The 25071-nt window shown below is 33.7% G+C and overlaps 1 protein-coding gene and 1 non-coding gene across 3 annotated transcripts in view; one reads left to right on the top strand and one right to left on the bottom strand.

Annotated features, from left to right (window-relative positions):
* The window catches only part of LOC128192137 (ETS translocation variant 5-like), a 41697-nt gene extending 22361 nt beyond the window's left edge, over positions 1–19336 (bottom strand). The window contains exons 1-3 of one of the 2 annotated variants that reach the window (XM_052864611.1): positions 18838–19336; positions 10141–10281; positions 6965–7235 (exon numbers count right to left, since the gene is read on the bottom strand). In XM_052864611.1, the coding sequence (XP_052720571.1) occupies positions 6965–7235; positions 10141–10281; positions 18838–19023 (598 nt within the window). In that variant the 5' untranslated portion in view covers positions 19024–19336. Of the gene's footprint in view, positions 1–6964; positions 7236–10140; positions 10282–13757; positions 13885–18837 lie in introns of those variants that run through there. The other variant, XM_052864612.1, reaches the window with a different exon arrangement.
* A 2242-nt stretch (positions 19337–21578) lies between these two features.
* Positions 21579–21650, top strand: Trnaq-cug (transfer RNA glutamine (anticodon CUG)). Its single transcript has one exon. It is a non-coding gene; the product is annotated as a tRNA-Gln (tRNA).
* The last annotated feature ends 3421 nt before the right edge of the window (positions 21651–25071 follow it).

The raw sequence follows: 25071 nt of genomic DNA, 5'->3' as shown, positions 1-25071 counted from the left end.
ATTTCCTCTGTTTGCAACAATTCTGTTATATTTCCACAGTTTATAAATCCTATAATGCCCAAAAGGCAGTTTATAGTCTTATAATCTGGTAGTTATTGAATTCATACATTAACCAAACAATATTTATGTTTATATATATAACAGTTAATGTAAATCACCTTTTTTTTTAATGATATTTCTGAAGAAAAATGTCGAACCATGCAGTGAACTTTCACACAACCCCTCAAAGAATTTAGGTTGATGACCTAAATTTTTTTCTTTTAAATATTGCATTTTAATTAGAGTAAAAAATCTATTGCAGAATTTTTAAAATATCAATTTTTATACCACACCCCAGAAAATTCGCATTACTTTCTATTATATCTGAGGATTTTTGTACCCAAATTTTGAAACGTCCCCAGTAAAATAAGGAAGTCGATGATCATGTAATTTTCTTATTGATTTTCACTCACCATTAACTGATTAACATTATATAAAAATTTGAATAAAAAATCTATTGTAGAAATGAATTGGGTTTGCCATCCTTAAATGAGTATACAAACTAAGGAAGGATAAAATTTTATCCCCCCCCCCCAAAAAAAAAGAGGAGAAAATAAAAATCAAACTTAACATTTCAAACTACAGGATATCTGCAACCTTTCTTTCGTCTGTGCTATATATTTAGACAAAAAACACTGATTTTTAAGATCTCTATTAAAAGGAGCATATAGAACATTCTACCTTTCTGTAGAAATCCTTTTGGCTAAATGTAGACCTGTTAATCAAGAATGAGTTAATTATAAAAAGTGTAGGAAATAGAAGATAGGTTTCCTGATTACTTTTAAGTTCTTAATTAGTTTTAATAATTTATAATTTAGACTAACACTTAATTAAATAAATATCTCCTGATTTTGATTGGAATGAATTCATCTTCACTACAACTCCCCATCTATTCTTTAAATGTCGCCTACTGTAAGCATTTCAAAATTTGTGCAATTAAGCCAAGCAAGTGCTAGCAATTCAATTGTAGAATGATTTCTTGGGGGGGAAAAGAAAAAAATTTCACCAAATCAAAACAGCTATGGAATATATATACTCACCTAAATTGTTTCTTTTGACAAAATTATTAGAAACATCCAAAATGTACCAGTGCACTCAGCATCCTATACCAGATAATAACACTCTCCAATGCACTGACTGATGCTGTGCAGTGATTGGAGGCCAGCAGCCCAGAATCAGCCAATCAGAAGCCAGAGCGGACAACAAGGAAGTAAAATTTCTATCTGTTGGTCAATAGAATCGATGAAGCAATGACAGGGGAGTCTGCGGATCAATAGAACAGCTCTGCCTCTGTGCTACAGTCTGCTCGCTGCATCAAATTAGTCAAACAAGTCTCCTGATGAGATCTTTATTAAATTACAGAGCATTGGTTAATTAAAAATAGAAATAAAATACAAGTGAGTTATGTGGTGAAGCAGCAAAGTTTTACTTTCAAAAGCTAGCTGAGAAAATTGATACATGTGTCCCTTGGTACGCAAAAAAACCCCAACATCTTGATACATGATTAAAGCTTTTTTTGGTAGCTCATACCATGGCAAATCTTAGTTTTAATTTGAATGTTGGCATTTTTTAAAATTGTAACAGTTCCAGAGTTCTCTAAATTATAAAGCAACAAAAAATAATAATTAATAAAAAAGCCAAAATATGTGTTACTTACCAAAAAACTATGACCATAATACATTTAACAAGCGGAATATTTTAGGAAGAAATTGATTTATCTACAACTATGCTTAGATTTCATTTAGCAAATTTCTTAATGTTTTTTGCGTGGGCCTCAGGGTCGCTGCAGAAAAAATGTAAGTGAAGTAAATGCGGATGCAATGGGGACAATTCAGTTTAAAAATGAGCTAGCCTGGTTATAAGCACATGTTTATTTGGATGCGGATTGGGATTCCATGCCATAAGCACATGTTAAAGTTTAGAGGCACTTATATTGTAAAGTTGTTCTTAAATAGTACAGAAACGAAGCATTCCCTTTAATAAAGAAATGATTGGCATGTGACACCAGCTGTCAGCCAGGGTTGGCAAAAAAGCGGGAAATACTCATATTTCCCAGGACGGTGGGAAATACTGGTAATTCCCGGGAATTACTGGTATTTCCCGGGAAATACTGGGAAATAAAGTACAACTACATATTATAGTACTTCATACTTAGACATTAGTCTTAATCAAATCTGTAGGGATGTAGACAATAGTACACCTTGTCAGCTTTTTGACATTTTATAGATGTTCTTTGATTTTAACAAGTTTTGACTGCCCAGTAATGCATTGGTTATTTTCTTATGAATACTCCAAACATGGTTCATTCATTGACAACATTGTTGTTTTGTTTTTAAGACTAGTCAGGTATAGGTGAATCTATACAGTTATCATAAACATGATATCAAAAGTTCCATTTTCTGGTTATTTGGTGAATGTGAAAATGGTGCAAGAAAATTGTGAAAAATAAAGTGTGACTGTGTCACTACCTCAGTATGCAACACACCTAAGAAGAAGCCAATCAGCCCCATTCATAGTATATATCTCCCCTAAACAGGAGCACAAAACTGTCAAGTGTCATTTATTATAACAACATGTGTGATTATTTAATTGTTACTTGTAACACCTACAGTAATTATAACAGTTCATTTTGTGCTTTGAATTATAAATCTGTAAAACAGAAAACTTGAAGTTCAAAAAGCTGGACTAAAATTTGTACTTTAGCAGCTATAGAAGTCTTTGGGTGATTGGTGAATTTAAGATTCATAAACTGGCAGTGAAATGGGAAAGTAGGATAAATTGGTTTTTGATGCTTATTGTTAATATCTTTTATCATAAACATACGTTTTGCATTGAAAAAATGAAAGAAATAAAGATTATAAATTTGTATTTCCCAGTATTTCCCACATTAGTGAAAAACAGTAGTATTGACCGGGATGGGAAATACCGGTATTTACCACCGGTAATTCCCAGCACTGGTATTTCCCGGCCAACCCTGCTGTCAGCATCATGGATTAAGTTTATATTCAGCCGAAGCTACTACATGCTTCATATATTGTGATGTATTATTGTTTTCCAAAATAGTTTATCTTTACTTATCTTTAGAAACATATACATATGGTCCAAATATTGCAGTCCTTTTTTTTAAAGGGCAGGAACTTGTTCTTATATACAGTACATATATGCATGGTATTAAGCAATGGAAGCCACTTCAGCACTTAAAAGAACACAAAGTCAAATAAAAAAAAACATTCAATAACACAGGTCTATAGTATTCCTGTACTTATAAGAATTTCATTTGCATGAGAAACGATATTCCAAGTTGTCACTTTAATTAACTACTCAATTTATTGGAGAGTGGGCTTCATTTCTATACAATCTTCTGATCAGTGATGGTGGCTTCTGATTTTAACCATGATGCCAATCGATCATTTAACCATGGGGTACTGGTACACAAATTTAACCATGGAGGGCTGCCATCATATGTGGAGAACCGGAAGGTTTTTTTTATTTTAATTTAGATAAGAATGAGTCCTGATTTAAACAAGAGGAGGTAACTCTCTTTTTTGAAAATAAGTTTGCTTAATTTATAATATCCATGATTTAATTAAGAAGGATTCATCTACTGTTTGTTTACAGAAAGACAGAGGAGTCGCAAGGATATACAAAATATTCACTTGCTGCTAATTCAGACATCTTTAAAATCTGTATTTTTTAAATAAATACACAAAGTGGTTTGCAGTTCAGACATCTTTAAATTCTATATTTTTAAATAAATAATAAATACACAAATTGGTTTCCAGTGAAAATGGAAGATGATTAGAAAGATAACAATGCTCTAAAGCAGTCTAATAAAAAATCAAACCTTCCATTAGCTACATATTGTACTGATCGTAGCAAGGGTTGGCAAGATGGAGTTAAAACAGACTGAAGGGCCAGTAGCTGATGATTGTACTAGTACTAGTAAACCATAGCCATCAAAAGTATCTCCGCCAGCGAAAGATATCCATGCTTCATACATCCCACCAAAAGATGGCTTCCACAACAGAAGACAGTTCAAGAGGTGGCAGTACTCTATTGGGGTAACGGTTTACTACATAGAAAACTTAATTAAAGACATTAAAGAAAGTGAAAGTTGTCTTCGCATGCATTTCCCATTACATGCAGACAAATACAACATTCTTTATAAAAAAAAAAATTCTCTAGTTATAATATCAATTTTTTTAAGTCACCTCTGTAACATATTGCTTGTTGCGCAAAAAAATCACTACATAAGGACACTATCAATAAGACTAGAATAAAAATTTGAGCTGCTAAGCTGACATATTGATGAATATTTGATATACAATGCTAAGAGTATCTGATTATTGTACGTAGTACATTTGTTTCAATCTCCAATTGCATTGTCTAATTTTTTCTTGGCCATTATTAAAAGAAAAGGTATAGACACTTCAAGCTTTTAAACAATCAATTTCAGGCCAAATTCACAGAAATCAATCACCCAATAAAAATACTTATATCTTGATTTGTTTACCTGTTCATCGAAGAAGTAACTACACTAAGTCATATAGTAATATAAATTTATGAATTTGGACATTAAATCAAGAGACAAACATTTGTTACAGCATGTTGTTTTATAATACAACATACAATCAATAACCCTCACCACCGAAATTAAATCTATAAATGAAGGAGGTTTGACTTTGATCATTATCTTTATTCTTTAAACAGTCATGCAGTCAAAATTTCAGCAAATATAAAGAAAATTTTAGAGAGTGTTGATTCTTAATACAAATATTCTAAATCTCGAGTTTTATACAGCCAAAGGTTCTTGTTTATAAAAGTCACTTTAAAATTTGATTCAATGAATATGCTGCAATGATACATCAAAATGAAAATTATGTACAGCTTGCATCAATATGGAGTTTTACTTTAATTTGATGGCATATAACTTTATCATATTAATATGCTGAATTTCACCCACGTTCATGTTTCTCATATGAAGGCCAGTAATCAAAATCAAATGCATTTGAACAACTTTTATGTACCAGGTATTGGCAGGTAAACAATTGTTATATAAAGTAAACAGAATTTATTTTCTTGTACAATTTTTTAAATAAGTGATTCTGAAATCTGCTTCTGTTGATGTCCAAAATGTCATTGAAGAGGATTTCAACTTCAGAAATTGTAGCATTAATGTTTTAAATATATTTTCAACATCTTTGTTACATGTATGTGTATTATACCACACCACGTGTGTTGTTTCAACACGTCGAAGAAAACAGCTGACTGTTTCCACCACCAAAACATTGAAAGAAACAACAGATTTCTTCTGCTTACGGTCGAGTTAACAAAACAAATTCAATATTACGATAGTATCATATAATATGTTTATATGATATACCATGATATATCCCGGAAGTGGGGCTACTGTGAAATTTTATCTCCACTTCCTGGTTGCGTAGGTAACAACTCGTAAAATATTGCATCGAATGAATGAAACCTCTTAAAAGTTTCTTATGATTTACATAATAAGCCCAGGATCTTTCTATATACATTAAAGCCTCTATATTTACCTGCTAGGATCAAAAGATCAAGGTTGCTCTTTGTGGAACTTGCTGCCATTTTTTGATAGGGTACCAATAATTCTACACGCGAATGAAGGTGAACATGCCGGAAATAAAGTTGGAGAAAAATATAATCCTTCAAGTTTCGTTTTTAATAACCACAAATACTGAAGTTTACTTCATGTCAGTCCCTGAAATTTACCATCCATGACGATTTTAGTCATTTTGATCATTTATAACGGCACAAAAATGTAAACACGATTTTTTGTGTTTGTGTTTTTGTCAGAACACGTTGAGCGCGGAGTGATTTTAGCCACAAGCCACTACAGGTGCGCTTAGTGCATATTGATCAGAATACACACATTTCCGCATTCACAGAACTGTTATTTAGACGTCAATTAAGTTTTGACTTCGTTGTAAGATTTTCATAATACGCCAAAAAGTCAATGAAGAGACAATAACACAATAAAATGTGTTTTTTCTTTGTTATATTGACCTTTTTTCATCAATTGATCTATACATGTATATTAAAGGATGTTGTCTTAATCTTTTATTTAAACAATGTAATGTTTTCCTTTTTCTTTTTGAGAAGAAAATTTGTAACCTTTTACCTCAAATCTACAAATGATTTATAATAAAAATATTTATGTCCTAGAATGTATCGCAACGTAATGACTTCCGTTTGACCCGACTATATCTAGAGTTGTCTTTCATTGTACACTTGAATCAAGTGGCCACTTGTCACATTTAGATTCAAGTAGTTTCCTCCATGAAGTATGCAGACTTAAAATATCAAACCCATGGCTATATATATTTAAAAAAAACCCAGTGGCGACGGAAGCAAATTGAAAGTTGGTGGGGGCTAGACCAATCCTCAGAAATCTTGACAAGCAAAAAATAAAAAACCTAATTCCCAAAATCATGAAAATCCTAATCCGGGGGGGGGGGGGGGGGGGGGGGGGGTTGGGGTGGGGGTATACCTATAGTTCCAAAAAAAATTCTTACTTACCAAGGAAATTCCCCCCCCCCAAAATCATGAAATTATCGGGGGGGGGGGGGGGGCTAGTGTAGTATAGTCTCAATATTTCAATCTTTTAAAGGTAAATTTAGGAACAATTATGTTTGCTGTGACAAAATGTGGGGGGCTGAACCCTCTATGATGCTATGTGCCTAATGGTTAGGTCTAACTTTGCAAAAAAAGGGGGGGGGGGGGGCTAAACCCCCCCCCCCCCCCCCCCCCCCCAGGTTCCAACGCCTATGAAAACTACACAGTCCATAAAAAAGAATGCTTGTCCTTTTTATAATATCATACATCTTTGAGTTATTAATATGCATGCCAAACAAATTATAAGACAAAATTTTACTATAAAAAAACCAACCTGAAATATTTGACTTCCAACGGACATGCTTCTTTCGCTTCCTTCGTGGAATTATGAACTCTTCTTCATCCGTGTCCATACTTTCAGAGGAATCGGAGAACAGGCATACATTGGCGACTATATCTTCCCGACATTCCTGGTAGAATTTGGCACATTGGTGGATTGGCGGTTCATCACAGCTATAATCGTCAGCTAGAGCATGAAGTCTCGCACTGATCAAGTCTGATTGGCTTCCTGGCTCAGCTTCCACGATCACCGAGGGACCTTCGTCCTGAAAAGTCAAGGATCAAAAATCAGGGTAAAAAAATATTTGTCTATATAAGTAATAAATCAATTATATATACAGTCAAACCTCATTATCTCGAACTAGATGGGACTGTTAAAAAACTTTGAGATATCTGAGTATTCGAGATATTGAGCATGAAATACTTAAAATATAAGGGGTTGGGACTTACAAATCACTTCAACCTATCCATTGTATTCGAGATATCAGTGTCAATCATATTGAAGTTCAACTGTACATAAAACTGAATCAAACAAATCCATGCATGCATGGAAATCTCTTTTTCCCCTGCAGTGATCTTGTTACAGCTAATAGAAGTGTAAAATTCATTCACTTCTTATTGAAAGAAAACGCAAAATATGGATTTAAAATATCGTAAATAATTTAATATTGATAAGACACAATGGTTTGTTCCTTGAATTTTTACCACCAAACTTGAAATTGAAAAAAGAATAACAATGGCGTTATTTGAGAGTAACAAATATGTTTTACGCCTGTATAATTCTTACACCTGTTGTTCAGATGTATCATATTTTATCAGATTTCTGGGACCTTAATAGAGATTTTCAAGAAACTTTGCCAGGCTTTAATTTTAACACAATTAAGGATGTTTATAACAAAAGAATATCCTAGCAATGAAAATTTGTGGAAGTTCCAAACAGTTCCAAAATATTCTTTTGCTTTAAATTGAATGAGGTCTTTGCATTATCCAAATATAATGCCAAGTTCTATATAAATTATAACTCTAAAATATATTAATATGGTACATATATGTTTATATATACATGTATTGTAACACATATATTTATTGTATTAACTACATGTATGAATCATTTTACATACATTTACAGTTGACAAAACTAATGTCGATCTCAAAATTCTTTCCAATTATTTCATTATTGTTTTAAATGTATATGCCCCCCTGAAAGCCTTTGATTGGTGAATAAACATGTACAAATGTACTATTGTAAACCAATATACAAATACATTTACTATGTTTTCAGATTTTAGGTCGATCAATACTCTTTTTCCTGGCATGTGGATCCCACCCTATTCATCACTGGGCTCGCTTGATTTGTCTACACCTTACAACCAGTGTACACTTTTCTCTAATCAAGTGCAAAAGTGCACACTTTAGGTGTACACCGTCTCCACTTTGTGCAGGGCATGTGTTGGAAATTACACTCTTAATTTCAATATAGGGGCAAAATGGTAAGCTGAGAAATCTGCATAACTTCTTTTGTCAGCACATGAAATATGCTAGAGTTGATAGCTAGCGTAATTGTAGCACATATTGCGTGTGTAATATGAAAGTGTTCAAAGAATAAGAAAAATAAATTCATATTGTATTTTTTTATATATATATCAAGAAATCGTGTTTTGTCAGCAAAAGTCGACAGATACATGTATAGTGTATTAAGAAGTGCAAAAAGATAGTTTTATATGCTTTTATTTTTCAATGCATATGAATGCATTAGCGCTCTAGTAATTTTACCAGATTATACTTTTCAGAAAGTAGCGGTAAATTTACTTCTTTTATTTTTTTATTTTTTTTTGTGCACTACAATAACTTTACTCTTTTGCTGAGCATTGTGTCTCTCCTAAATAAATTTATTAACAACTTTTTAATATATTATAGCCTATTTAAAAGAAACAAACACATACTGTACTTTGCATGTACCTGAAAATTGGCAAGGGTAGCAATGGATTACAAAAATTATTTTTTTCAAGAGCTATTAAAAAGAGAGAAAATGTCCAACAAACAGAACTCCTCGGCAACCGTCACTACTTTGGCATCCATATTGAAAATATACACTACACCAAATTTCGCTTATTATAAGGTGTAAATCATCTACACCAGGTGTACAACAGTGTAAACAAATCAAGTGCGCCCAGTGACCTAGTTAAGTTTTATGATACATGTATTCCATTTGAAATCATATGTAAAAAGACTGTAATTACGCATTCTTGACATGTTAGTTAATTTTTCATTTTTAAAGATTTTCTTATATTATGCCACAGTTCTACAGATGACGAAGAAGTGAAATGTTAACAACAAAAATTCACAATTTGGGTGGATATAAATAATCATATTAAGTTGGGGGGGGGGGGGGGGGTTGGGGAGGGAGGGGCTAGTGAACTATAAAAAAACATTCCTATCTGACCCTCATTATAAATTATAATGCATTTGGGCTAGACCATTTCACAGTATAACATTTTCAATAGAAACATTAACTTTTAAAATAATCCGAATTGTTCATGATAATTTAAGGTAACTGTAAATTTCAAGATACTGACTAACTGTTTGCAACAGTTTGCATGAATAATAAATGTATAAATTATTGGAATGATTTTCATTCATTCTATTTATTTAAATGGTTAAAAAATAAAATGACAGAGTATGATAAGTGCACAGATGTTTTTTTATCAACTTGGTGTTGAAGTTATCTCCCTTTTGCTGTCCTAGTTCTCCGGATACACCTGCAAGGCAATTTCGCCTGTCTGGCATGTACCGTATCTGGCTTTATTCATGAAACTCCAGTGTGCATTCAAGCATACAGAACATGACAGAAGGCAAACTGTTTTCCCACCGCTGACAGAAACAGCGGCAATAATATCAGAATGCACTGGGTGACTACCTTAAAGCCCCGCAAGTTTGCACCAATACTCAAAATTTCATAATTGAATAAACAGTATATCTAATGCTTACAGTGATCAAGACGGCCGCATGTATAAACTACACAGTGGGAGATGGGGGGGGGGGGGGTATTAAAGTGGAGGATTTATCCTGTTCTGTTTCATGCGATCTCTCACAGAGGTTGATTTTGTCTCACAAATTTCTATATATGAATTGAAAAAAAAAAATTGTCAAATTATCCAAATATGAACATACCAGTTTGTCCATGCCGCATATATCCATATCCTCACTGCTGGATAAATAGATGTCATTGATGATGTCATCGCTGTCAGATTCGGGGTATGAACGCAGCGAACTCAAATCCGCAACCTCTGTTGGTAATACGTCCACCATCATCTAGAAATATTCCATTGGTTGTCATTATCTTTTTACAGTTTACGCAAGTAACAAGAGTCATTCGGGTTGAAAAGAGAGGGAATAAAACTTGAACACATCATTGCCCCTGACAGATTATAGTGAATTTGATTTGTAAATTGCTAGCATCAGACTTCATTTGGTGCAGCTTTAGTGCAACTCTGATTTTGTTCTATGGATCAAAATGAATAAAAATACAATTGTATTTGTTATATCATGTGACAAGTGCAGGGTTTAGGGATTTGAATTAGCATTTCTTTTAAATTATCTTAGTTTCTTTTTAAAGCTAGAGTCCAGTAATAACATTTTAATGAACTCTGAATCAAACGACTTTCTACACATACACACACACACACACACATACAGTTCATTCATCCTATCTTCCATACTATAGGTTGTAAGAATACAAATATTTGATCATGTATTATAGTGTGATAAAGATGTTCACAAGGTATGCACTGACCCCAATAACATCAAAGCAAACAAATAAAGGAATTCAGACTTTTAAAAATCCCTTCTTTCAACCATTGTTAATAGCCCTTGAAAATAGCCATGGGAGTAAAAGAACTGCATGGCAGTATTCAGTTAAGTTGCAATAAAATTCTGCGCTCATTTCCGAGATAATTGCATAAATACTGAAAATGTACGATGACAAATTGCTTACAGATTTATATATTTTCAATACTGAATTTAAGGGATCAATAGTTATAGAAATGTGGAGTCCCAAAAAGAAATTTATATTAAGTAGACTCTCAAAACTGGCCATGATTCGGTTTGTCCTTCATGCATCACTCTCAAGGGTAATTTTCATTTTCTCCTTTTAAGATTACAGGAAAATAATTTAAAGGTAGAAAAAAAATCTCACACCAAGGTTGAACCAACAGAGAGTAAAATGTCTCAAATCACATTTATGTGAATATTAAGATCTTCTCCCAATGACAGGTCAAGGTTAAAACCTCAAGGTGTACTGATGACTAAAAAAATTCATACTAAATCAGTACATATACTGATGACTCATAAAATGCCAGATCTAGCTAAAAAAGCACTTTTAGTTGTCAAAAAGAACTTTAAAATTTATTTTTAATGATTTTTTATGAACATTTGTAAGTTTATTCATGACTATAGAGGTACATGCAATACATTAGTACATGTATATTGCAATCATTATACCAGTACATATATTGATTATATTATCAAAGGTTCAAGACCCTATGTAATTTCCTTATTCCCAGTAACATTATGTCATGTATGTTGTGTCCTTGTATATAACAAAACCGAGCTTGATCCTTCTTTGAATTTAACAAGGTTGTTACCATGTCATTTCCAATGTCTACAACCATGATATCACATTCCAGCAGGGTGATAAACAATACACCTTGAACAAGAGGGCCTTTCTTGTAAATACCAGGGATTGTAAAGCTCTTCTGGAGTTCAATACAGCAAATTGAGAGAGAGAGAGAGAGAGAGAGAGAGAGAGAGAGAGAGAGAGAGAGAGAGAGAGAGAGAGAGAGAGAGAGCGCTAATTGTATTCTAAGGGAGAGCCTTCCAAAAGACTTATCATATCCATGTAAAGAGTTAAAACTAAAAGGTTGGTATAAAGTATTAAAAGTGTTCTCCACCAAGTCATATGATTAGAATCCTCTACTGGTTGTAGAGGAAAGTGAATATTCTGAGACTGTAGTGAAGATTGCATATACACAGTCTTTATAATAAGCAGTGCCCATTAATGGGATGTAGTGGAGAGTGCATCACTACAGGTTAATCATTAAAACGAAAGTGCATCTCCTGGACTGTTCAGAAAAGTGCACATACTGAGTCCCCAACAAACAGCAAATGTAGAGGGAGTATGGGAGGGTGCATTTCTAGGGTTGCAATGGAATTTCCATATAAAAAAATCTGTTTAGAGAAAAGAACCCTTGAATATTCCCTGGTTTAGTGGAGAGTGTTCCTCCTCCAAACTTGAACATATAAAAGATAACATTTCCATTGTGAACACCCATAGATTATCATAGAAGACAGACCATTTCTAGAGTTTTATTGGTAATAATCTCCAGTTTAGGTAATAATTGAGAAAAAGCATGTTGTAGAAAGTGAAAATGACACTTTATTAATTACTGCAGCTGGTTTCCAATCTACTAATAAACAGTTACTCAAAGAAAGAAGTAGGCCAATTGTACTCTCAAACAAACTAACTATAGATTCTACTATTGAATGTCATGAAAAATCAACTGTATGTCCATGGTCATTATTGGAAAGATCTTCAAGGATGTTGGATTTGCTCTGTGCGCTGTAGAAGGAGATGGCTTAAAACATTCTAGAGACTGTGTTACAGGTAGAGCACCCAAAGAGACTCGAGTTTTTACAGTTGTTTGATTTGTTGACTCAGTGCTGCTCATAAGAGATTCAAGAATTTCCTTAAGAAGCTCTTGAAAAGTTAGAGCTAGCCATTCAAATTGCAATGCAATTATACAGTCTCCAATTGGAAAACATTCCAAGAAATTCCTTAAATAGTGCATCTTGAAGACTATTAAATATAGGTTTAATGCAAAAAGAAATCTCTGTTCATGAAAACTAGAGTTTTCTACTGATGGGATAGTAAATCCTCTATCCCATTTTCAGGGAGTCTACATAAATGAACAAGGACCCATTCTTGTTGCACACACAGCTCTCCTTTCTACTTCATCTGAATCAACATGTAATTGAACATGCTCATAATCATCTGCTCATAGGGTGCTCTCATGACGGTTTTTTCATGTGACTTTATTATTTAATTTGTTGATCAGAGTGCTGTCAAAACAACACTTAGATTCAGAGTCTGATCTCATTGTCAAATGAATTTTTAATCAGAAATATTTTAAATCATACATTTTCCATTTTGACATCCTAGATCTTTCTACTAAAAGGATAGGTTTTTTATCGACAAAGTGTAATGCTTTTTGTGTGAGTTATTAAAAAAACCCACTAATGATCATTTCCGTTCATTCAAATTAGGACAACATAATTATGAAAAGCTAAATTGATAAACAATCTTCTTCCTTTTCACTGACCCAGTTTGGTTTAAAATATATGAAACTAATGTTCAAGTGTATCAGTTATTCAGATAACTAGGAAACATTTGTAGTTTTTAATCTAGCTAGCTATAGGGCACATAATTTTGTGATTAAACAAGAAAAACAACTGGGGAATATGTTTGCAAAGTTCGATCATTAGATAAAATAGATATAGGATGTTTGCACTGTGTTAGTATATATAGGTGTGTTCTGCATCATTACACAGGAATGCCAAGGTGTCCAGATGATCTGTCACCTGTACGTGTGTACATTTACACAGGAATTCCACCGAAAAATTACAGCTTCTTACATAATTACATAAAGATACATGCAAGATATCACCAAACAATGACCATTCACTCTCAAAGATTTAACCTTTTTGAATGCAACTGCAAAGTTTTCACCTACCTCATTCTTTTTATAATTATGTCCTTAATGATAAAAATTAATCCAAATTCACAAGATGAATCTGCGTTGATTTTATTTTGTGTTTTATTGTGCAAAGTACACATAACACATAGCAGAACTTGGTTCAGGTAAACAGATTTGCCTCTATCAGAGTTTTACCTGGGCAGACAGGTACAACATACCTGAACTCCTACAGGATTTTCCCTGCATGACCTACTTCCCATGGCACTGTCGGGATCTTAATACCACACCCTAAATACTCAAGTGACTGATATGGATATTTGTTTATGCCTTAGAATCATTTTCGGGCAGCTTTCAACATTGGTAAGGGCAGAATATTTCATGCTATAAATTAAAAACATGACTTCAATGCAAAAATAAGATTTCCAGATAATTTAAAGGGTTTGACAGAAGAACAACACATTTAAAAATTTATGTCAACTCTGTAAAGGTTGATTCAAATAATTCTTAAAACAAATATCCGCTGAACTGTTTCCTCTCCTTTCTAAAGATATGTAATATAAAGCAATGTAGGAAAACATGTACATCAATTTTAGCTAGCTGTCTGATTCAAAATATGTTAAAAATCCCCCCCCCCCCCTCGACCTATACAGAGCTTATGTATAGATAGACAAGCACAACTAATGAGATAGAAGCTGGAGGTATCATGATGGATTGACACACCCAGGAAATCGGGCATTATTCATCGAGATCCAGGCTTGTGTTTGTGTGTTTGATAGAGAATTGATTTCTCATCTTCTGCTCAAATAATCTTCCGTGATTCAAACAGAGTTGTGATAAAAGTGCTTTTTTAGTGCATCAGCTACTGACATCAAGTCTCTCAATAATTTCTCGAAGTTCATTTGAAATCATTAAAGAAAACAAGGGCAACCTGATTTGCTCTAGAATGTACCTAAGTTAAGAAACAACATACAACTGCAGATGGTACATATTGTAATAAAGCCTATTTTTGATTTGGTTACAATTCAAAACCTCGCTTATAAGCAAACCGATAAGGTATCTCCTGTTATTAGCTGTTAACCTGTAATTAATTAGTCTAAAAGTGCAAGATTGCTGAGCTTTTTCCAGTCATTGAGGAAAAAATATCAAGGGACTTACGTCAAAGCATCTTCTGTATTATTCATCTGGATTTTACAACTTTGCAAAATTAGCATTATGACACACCGAGTTGTTAATACCGGTTTTGAAGAAGAAGAAAAACAACCTCTTATTTAAAAATTGTGATGTTCAATGCCCTAGTGTCATCACATATTTAAGGGAGAAAAAATTGTCTATTTTAAAGGTCAGACTTCTACTCTTACATATATTGCAATCTTGATAAAGCAATGGGGTATCAACTTGCTCTGTGAATGAACTTATATCCTTTACATAAATGAATAAGCTACACATACATCTTACTCTCTCACCTGGTCAGGTCTTCAACGTGGAATAAACCATGCATGAAAGTTTAGCCCCAAAACGGACATTTCATGCATGAGTGCTCCTAGCTTGACTAATAGATGACTGATTATGGTCAATTGATTGGGCGTATAATTTGGTTATAGTCTTTGCAGGTGTCCCCCATATGAAGTGTCCTATAAAACACTAGTACCTAACACAAGTGTTGCATAATTGATGAGAAAATATCAACATATTTTTCGCACATTCGGTGCAGAATTACCTGTGTATTAAATTATGTAATTAGATAAGATTTTTTTAGGGACGTGGAGGGTGCATCAATCAATGAGACAGCGCTGAATCATTATTAGGATAGTCCACTGCCACAGACCACAGCTATACGGCTCTTCTGACATGATACACACCAAGCCCTGCGGCACCTAGCACCATAAGTAACAAACAGCTTCGGTCTTCTTGCATCGTCTCAAGCAGCGGTTTTTTTGGGGGGACCATGTACATAACAATGCTCCAACTGTGAAAAGATCATCCATTTGGCAATGATTTGGTATATTGCTAAGTCTACTGTAACTTGTCAGGATCCAGGAGAGTCATTTCAGGCTATCAAGAGATCATGAATTAGAGTAAAAAACGAGGAGATTTAAAGTTAAGAGATTGATTTTCCATCATGGTCTGATCCTGTACAGAAGGATCTAACAGACAGTCAGTAGATGGTCTGACAGACAGTCAGGAGATGGCCTGATAGACAGTCAGTAGATGGCCCGGTGATTGAGAGAAATAAAAGTTCCGATCATTGTCAATCCGCCTGCCATTGACCAATTCCTTCGATGTACAAATAAAAACAGAGACAATGTATACCGGTACCTTTGTAAGCCTTCATGTAATGACAGGTCCTGTACAACTTAGTCAAATCCATCCAATTATATGCAAATAGCGAAGCATGCAAAATTAGCCTTCAATACATTGTCATCCATGTTAAAAATGCAAAAAAATGGATAGAGTTGAAAACATGCAAATTCTTTAGTAGTGATTGTGTACATTTAAATACAAAGTTTGTAAACAAGTAACTTATAAATAATAGCGAGAATGTTAACACTGTAAAAAAACAAGAGCATGATCAATCATAAATGTAAACAAGTCACAGCCCAAATGGAAAATAAAATGTAATTTGAAAAAAGTTGATTTGGAATACTAAATGCTCATGTGGAACTTATTGCTATTACATGTATGGGTTTTCTGGATGATGAATTAGACAATAATCAATGAATCATTTATATCAAATGTACAGCAAACATATTTACCAGGACTATAATCAAATGCTCTTCATACATAGGATATTAGGTAGCCAAACATTAACCAGTAGTCATGAATCTCTTGCATGGGAAAAGTGCACCTATAAATTTTCACACACAATACAACTATTGCAGAGAGGGTTCCATCATTCTTATAAATGGTACAACACAGGATGCACAAATAATTTTGGTGCCCATCTCTTAGTGAGGCAGTTGTCACAGAATTGGAATAGGAAACTCACTGGTACGAGTTAGTACGTCTGGGGTTAAGCTTTTCAGTTTTAATGAACCATAATTGACCGAGTCTAGCACATGTTGGAATCGCGGACAAAAAGCCTTTAATGTTATATTGCATTTGTGTGATTTTTCTCAGATGATTTATAACATGTGGTGGTTTCAAAAAATAATGAGAACAATAGTTGACACTTTTATTTTATTCTTGTTGTTGGCATATTTTTGGGAAGTGTAAACCAGACATTAATTACTACAAAACCAATCCCTACGTGTCGGTTTTATTTTTCAATTTCCATGAAACAGAACAAGATACAGTAACTTTTCATGATTTCAAGTGAATTAAAAAACAGGATGACATTTTGTTATCAAGCATAATTTTGCTGACCATCAGAAATATCTGCCCAGGTCACAGAGAGATAGTTCTGTCTACCATGATATATAAGGGTTTTTGTCACCAAACAAATAATTCTTACAAGAGCGGTCCAGACATAAAAGGACCTGTTTACTTGTGCTATGTCTGAACCTCATCATAGCAATATTCATGCTTCAGTGAACACAGACCATCATTTACTAATGCATACTTATACTACAAGCTGTATACCAGTATACAGTGCGGTACTAGCTGTTACAAAAAATAAAACCTAGATAAACTGCACCCTCCCCCTTCCCCACACTTTAGTAAATCAATTATTATTTAATAATTTTACAAGTGGGGAAAAATTCTGTGAATTTTGATGGTTTAACAGAGATGAGACATATCCCCCCAGTTTACGACGACGACAGCGGAAGAAGACATCCTTCTATTAAGCTGGTTAAAAATTCAATGTTACATTCTTCTTGAGGGTCCTCATCCTCCAGTCATGCAATCAAGTACGTATGTCTGCGCTGTACTGTGTCAACAGCACGCATGAATGTGATTCATTCGTGTAGTGGACCCTCAGGTAATTCAATTATTGCTACACACAAAAATAATCCAATCCTGAGGTTTTTAAAGTTTTGAAATGGACACCCCCTCCCCACCCAATAAAATCAATGAGTGGTTATTTATTATGTCTTCAGCTATTAGTCATCATATTTATAAAAAGACATGATAGAATTTCAGTTTGGTAAAAATCATGAGATGGAGATGGTTATATGAGACATTCAGGACATCCTTGTAGTATCACCTGATTCATGCATCAAACTATGATGACATTACGATACCAGATGACAAGCAAAAAAATTTTTTTTAAATGCTAAAAATAGTCATTCTTTGCATACATTCCACCTTTTCAAAAGAAATTCTCACGACAATCAGTTTTATAACACTGTATTGTGCAACGATTTTCAATGACGTCTCATGTATGCATGATCTTGGGGGGCTATTTTTACCTTTACAGGTGAACCCAGTTTTTATCTACCCATTGTCCCTAATATATGGATGGAGCCTTTGTATATAATTGAGAGGTCCACAACAATAAAATAGTTTACAGGTCACTTACAAAAGGACCCTAACCAGCATTTGTACCCGTCCGACACATAAAATTTGCCTCAATTAAGATATAGTTTAGATATGGGAACATCTTCTCCTTAGGTACTAATGCTTTCATGGTTTAAGGTCACTTAACAGCTAGTTTAGTAGACAGCAACTAATTCTGTAAAATCGTCCCCTTCAAAACTGAAATTTTGAAAATGACTCCTTTCGAGTGGTAGAATCTGACCCACATGTGTGACAGCTAGATCACTTAGTGTTAGTACTTGCTAACATTTGAACAAGGAACAGTTTTAAGTGTACAATTTGCCATGTCAGAGGTCTGAGGGAGGATTTGGTTATTGCAAAATTATAGACAGGGAGATATTAATTCAGATACGTTTTAAATTAAAAAAAAAAAGATTTCTAAATGCCCAGTTAAGACATCAATTTGCATTATGTTGCAATAGTAAAAGTAAAAACCGGTGAATTCACCTCCTGTTCATTAGATGAAGATCAATGGCCACAGTACATTTGCATTGTAAGCAGTATGTTTCAAATTACATCCTTTATGACTTATTTCAAAACATTACTTTGTTTTTGCAAAAAGAAATATATCTTGGGTCCACCCTCATGAATAAATACATACATCTTGGATAAATGTCATGTTGTTGGTTTTTTGTCTTACCTGTTTGAGATCAAAGTAAAGAGATTTCAGCATAGCATCCATGGTCCGCAAGTTAATTAAATCCGTCAAACAGAAAAACAATTTTACACTTTGCACAAAACTCAAGCTAAACTGAAAAGTGACAGTCTCTCTGTACACAAACACTAACAAACATTGTAAACAGAAATCTACATCATCAGGGTTCATCCCGGGGTACTTCGACCATGTACTTCAGATATCGGGTCTTAAAACACTGACAGAAAGAAATCATAGACTACTCCCATTCAATGCAAATAAAATCTCCCCCAAAACACAATTATCATATTCTCGGCAAGTTTGCTTCCTTAAAACATATATATATTTTCCTCTTTGAAGGCCTCAGATATATCTCCGGATAACTTCACAATAATCCCAAATCAAGCCTACACAACACACAGGAAACACACATCCGATGACACTTAGCCCCGCGTCCTGTCGGCTCACAAGCACCTGCAAAGGGAGGAAACACACGAGCCTAAATCCCCCGAGTAACGACTAGTACAGACTTAGCGGGCCAGGACTGATGTTTACCTGAGTTATATTAGGTCGGTCTCTTTCTCCCTGACATAGGCCCAAAATGATTCACATAGTGTTGGTCATAAAACTGTAATCTATATTGCATCATATATCACTACACAGCTATTGACACTAAGTGTCCAATGTTTTTCCCTGCGAGTCACAATAAAGGGAGGTAATTCTCAACAAAACACTGCATCCAAAAGGGGGATAACTTGGTCAAGTAAAATTTGTTAATCTTATGATGCCTCCGTTGTCTGGAAATTGAAAACGCCTTTCAATATGAATCACAGTTGATTTTGCATCACTTCTAAACTGTTTACACTGCATCAGATCCTACACAATTCCAACACAACTAAGAGACACTGCAAGGTCTTAAAAATGTTTTTTTCAAATACATTAAAACATCTCTGAGGCCACATATAAGTACCAGTATTTGTTTTTCAGTTGTTCATATTCATCATAGTGATGCAAATACTTTCAACACAAACACAGATCCATTATTACCTGATAGGCTGTTTTAAATAACCTGTACTGAAACCAGATTTCTCAAGATAATTTACAACCGAATACTTTTACGTTTTGTGTTAAAACGACCTTGTGTTTGCATGACCTTACTACCCTGAAAAAGGACCTTCCATTGTATTAAAGTCATTGCTGAAGGTGATTTAGTGAAGACAGTTATAAAAGAAATATCTCTTCTCTCTCTCTCTCTCTCTCTCTCTCTCTCTCTCTCTCTCTCTCTCTCTCTCTCTTTCTCATCATTAATTATGACTGATCATCAAATTCATTGCCAATTTAGACAAATAAAGATGAATGACTTAATCTCTAACCTGTAAATAAGACACTTCGCATCTAAAAAGCTAAAAACAATGAAGCTTTGTCTTCATTAGTAAACTAGGTACATGTATTGATACACCTAGTACGTTGTGTTCTCACTTGCGTCCCAAATATCAACCAACATGTAACTCTATGCTTCATTACTCAAGCATAACAAGTTTGGGGTTTTTTTGGGAGACTTTCTTAGGTAACACGCACATGCAGGTCTAACTTACAAACTATATACCGATAAAACATTTTAAAAAGAAAATCAATAAAACTTACACACAAAGCAGGGTGTCAATGCACCTTCACATGCACATTCAAAGTCAGTTTTTTGCAGTCTGTCTGAACTCGGGCTGGATGGAGGCTTTTGACACTTCAGACATTGCAGGCCAGTGACATCCCCAGGGTTTGTCTTAGACCAGTTTGTTAAGTGGTTGGGTTTGTTTATCAAGCATAAATTTGTGGGGATATGAAATTATAGTGATAAAACTAATATCATGTCTAGAAAAACAAGCTGCAAATAACTAGCCTAAGGACAGAAGTTTGTGAGGATGGCCTGCAGCAGTTGTAAAATATTTTCTTTCTCCTTGAATAATTGTAAATACGCAAAGAAAACATATGGAAAAATAAAGTTGATTTCGTTAATTGTTTCTACCTGTTAAGCTGTGTGTATCTCCATATATTTATTTTCTGACTGTCACATTGTGCATCCTGCAATGCGTTGACATTTTATATATGCATATGTGCAGGTATAATATCTATAAGTTTTCAGGTCAAAGGTTAGTTTGCTATAAATCGAAAGTTGGATTTCTTGTTTTGGTTATGGTCAAATGGACTTAATCTGATATGACTAAACAAACAAATACTCTGAATATTTAAAGGACCCTCCCACCTCTTCCGCGATGATCGAAAGATTCTGAGTCAGAGCCTCGATTAGCCTCAGACAGAAAGAACGAAAAAGTCTACAGTTGTTATCATTTCGTAGCATATGTTGATCAAGATATTAAAATATTAAAGATGTACTCACAGAGTCTCTGGTCGTAGGTACGCAGATGTCACACCTGTAAATTGTCAGGTATAATTTTAGCAGTGGCGCTAATCGTCTCCCTCTATTTCGCGGAAAGTGGAGTTCCCCAAATTTTAGGGATTTTGATTGGTCAAAACCATTATTTACATTATTACGTATGCAAGTCAAACAAGGTCAATAAACATAACTTCTCGGGTGTCTTCCACCGTTTGTTTATCTTGATAATTGATGTATTTTTGCCTCCAAAAAGAGTGTTTATTGTTATTTACGTATAATGTCCTTCAATATAGTCATCGTAGAAAATAAATACTATTTTATCATTTTGGTTTATTTTAATCTCCCTTCATTCAAGCAAGGTTCTATGGTGTAATGGTTAGCACTCTGGACTCTGAATCCAGCGATCCGAGTTCAAATCTCGGTAGAACCTAGTGGAAATATTTTTCCTTTTTTTTTTAGTATCCATAGTGCCTCTTGATGAATATCATATCATCTGCAGTTTGATATAGTGATAGTTTTTTTTTTTTTTACTTGTAAACACTTATTAGACTACAAAAATTAACAGGTTAATATAATACATAAATCTAAAGCCTTTTTCTATGGCTAAATAAAAAAATACCTTCTTTAAAAAAAATATATATATAATTTTTTAATACAAATATTGTAGCTGATATATCAAAGTTTAATGTCTTCAGTGGCGTCGGAAGCTAAATCCGGGGGGGGGGGGGGGGGGGGGGGCAATAGTATATCTATGACTCTAACTTCTCAATATTCCCACATTTAAAAATTTAAGAACAATTTTCCTTACTGCAAGTGTGGGGGGGGGGGGATGAACCCCCTATGATGCTATGTACCTAATGGTTAGGATCTCTCTTTGCAAAAAAAGGGGGAGGGGGCTAAGCCCCCCCCCCAAAGCCCTTCTGGTTCTGACGCCTATGTGTCTTTAAGCTAAATTCACCTAGTATTCATCACCCTTTCCCCCAAACTTACAATAACAAATTTTGATCAAAATTTAATACATTTACCCTGCTAGCCCACCCCACCATTTTAAAAACTCATTATTTACACAAATTTAAATTATGAAGTACATTGCACGTTGTTCTCAATATAATACTACACATAAAGAACCCAACTTCTTTTCATAGCATCTATATTCATTTGGGAAAACAAAAGCCAGTGGGGCTCATTACAATTTAAATTTAAAAAAAGTATTTATTTACGTCGAAAAGTTTCTTCCTATTAGTTGCACACAATATTTGTTGGAAAAGAATACAAACTACATCATCAATGTATGTTTAATGTCAATTATTAAACTGTGAGGGAATTAACACATGAATAAACTCAGAGTGACAGTACCACTATATGAATGCAAGTTAAAAGATGAGGCCCATGGGCCATAACACTCATCTGAGCATTGAGTGCTGATCAGAAAACCAAAATTAACACATCTTAAGATGGTATGGGACATCTGTCGTTATTAATGAAGATTAAAGTACATTATAATTAGAATACTTTCACCTGTTTTGAATTTTCAAATTTTACACAATATCTAATCAATAAATAGCTTTTGAAAATACGGTATTTGGAGGGGTAAAAAATGTGGAGCCCCCAGCGGGATTCAAACTCAGGACTTACAAGAATCCTTGTAAGCCCTCTAACCCACTGCCCTTATACACTGTTAAGTATATATATATTGGGAAAGAAACTACTTTTATAATTACACTTCATTTTATTGTTTATTTCGATAAACAATACACCACAACATGGAGGTGTCCTATACTACCGTAATGTATTTTTAAAAGACTTAAAAAAACAAACAAAAAAGTACTGTATTTTTCACAATGAGATAAACAGGTAAGATTGTTTTAAATATTTCATATTGTGTACACTCTATTGAGAATAGTGTATCTACATCATCAGTAAGTAGAGAGTATAACCTTGTTTGAAAGATTGCAATGTCTACATTACCAATACATAGAGAATTGAAATGTGCAATTTCTACATTACATAGAGAGTAGCAATAACTATATTTCTGGCATTTAATGTCTATATTACTGGGATGTAACTCATAACAGAGTAACCATGCATGTGTAAATTGTAATTAGAAAATAGTTATGTCTACACTGATTAGACAGCATTGTCTAGATTGTGTAGAACATAGCACGGTCTACATTATATAGAGAAGCAATGTGTAAGACAATGTCTACTGTGAGTATGGTAACCCCTAGGATATATGTCGTTAATGACATTGTTAACAGATAGGATGACAATGGTTACAATATCAGAATTGTCTACAAAATGGCAATGTTTATCAAGTATTGCATTAAAGATAGGACATTTTAGATGTACAATGTCATCTTCCATGCAATGTCTAGATTTGGATGTGTCTGAGGTAGCAATATTTATGTAAAGAGAGGACAATGTCTGTGGTTTAGATTATTTTAGCATGTTTTGTTCCTCCATACCACCATTTCAAATGGGCAACATTTGTCCAAATAAATTTCGGATCCATAAAATTTCTTTACATTTTGACAGGTGTTAGAGTAGCAAGTGTACATGTACCAGAGTCTGTGTCATTTTCAAGCAGCTGTTGGAGAGAACAACGTCTATATTGTGTAAATGACAATATTTACACCAAGGAAGGGATGACGTCTAATTTTGTAAGAATTTGATCAACTACTGTGGAATCATTTAACTTCGAGAGGGCCAATTTTCTTAAACTGTAAGTTTTTTGCTTATTCGTAGGGATGTAATTTTGTGGATGAGTCGGTTTTCAGTTTCAGTAAGAAATTCTAATCTTTTAGAATTAGTTTTTGTTGAGGATGTAAATTCGTGGGTGAGGGTTACCCAAGAAACCCTGAAAATTTAGCCACCACAAATTCTAATGATTTCACAGTATTGGATCTCTCTTTGCAAATAATTAAAAACAATGTATACAACAGTACATAAAACTGTTTACTTCGTACTCTTTATAGAACACATACAAGTAGTCACAAATGTAAGATTCAGAAATAGAGAGTAAATAACAAAACAAATCTTGTAATTGATGTGGTAATTTCATAAAACAAATACATGCATCAGTTAAATTTCGTGATTAACCTGTACACTCGTGTAAAAATAAAAGAAAATGGATGGGTTTCAAAATTTCAATGTTATTATAACAAGTTGAGAGAAAGATAAATGAATTCAAAATATATACATGAAATTTCAAATATAATGAATACAGATAAAGCAAACTTAGGGATATAGTGAAATTATCTTGTAAAAACCCATGGAAATTATATATATATTGAACACAGTATGACTATATAATTAATAGCAACATGTATATTAAAGTTATCTTTAGACCTTTGTTAGCCAAGTTTTATCATATGTCTTCATTTATATTTTTTATACCACATTTCATTGAAAATAGTTGATCTGTACAACTATGTTACATCATTCAAACATTTCATTTAAGATCTATGAGTCATAGTGAAATAACTATGGTATTTTTGTTATTGACATACAGCTAAACCTATATAAGAATAAGTACATCATCAAAAACTATTGTTTTTAATATAACAATTTTGTTAAAATATTTATTATGAATTTCACATTAATCATATAAAAAATATCTGTTTTACAGAGGTCTCTTGAAACTGGCTATATATATTAAACCAATCAAGTTTTGATGTCCAACTTCATAGATAAATATGAAAACTCACTATCAGTAAATGCATTGAGAGATTTTATTAAACATCAGATCATGTTTTTAGAGAAAATAGAGTATCCTTATTATCAAATAAGAGTTTGGAGATACTGAGAAGATCATATTTTGGAAGAATTCACTGTACAAATAAGCATAGAAG

The sequence above is a fragment of the Crassostrea angulata genome, chromosome 7 (genome assembly GCF_025612915.1).
Source record: "Crassostrea angulata isolate pt1a10 chromosome 7, ASM2561291v2, whole genome shotgun sequence".
NCBI classification, from domain to species: domain Eukaryota; kingdom Metazoa; phylum Mollusca; class Bivalvia; order Ostreida; family Ostreidae; genus Magallana; species Magallana angulata.
This window is presented reverse-complemented; position numbering and strand designations above follow the sequence as displayed.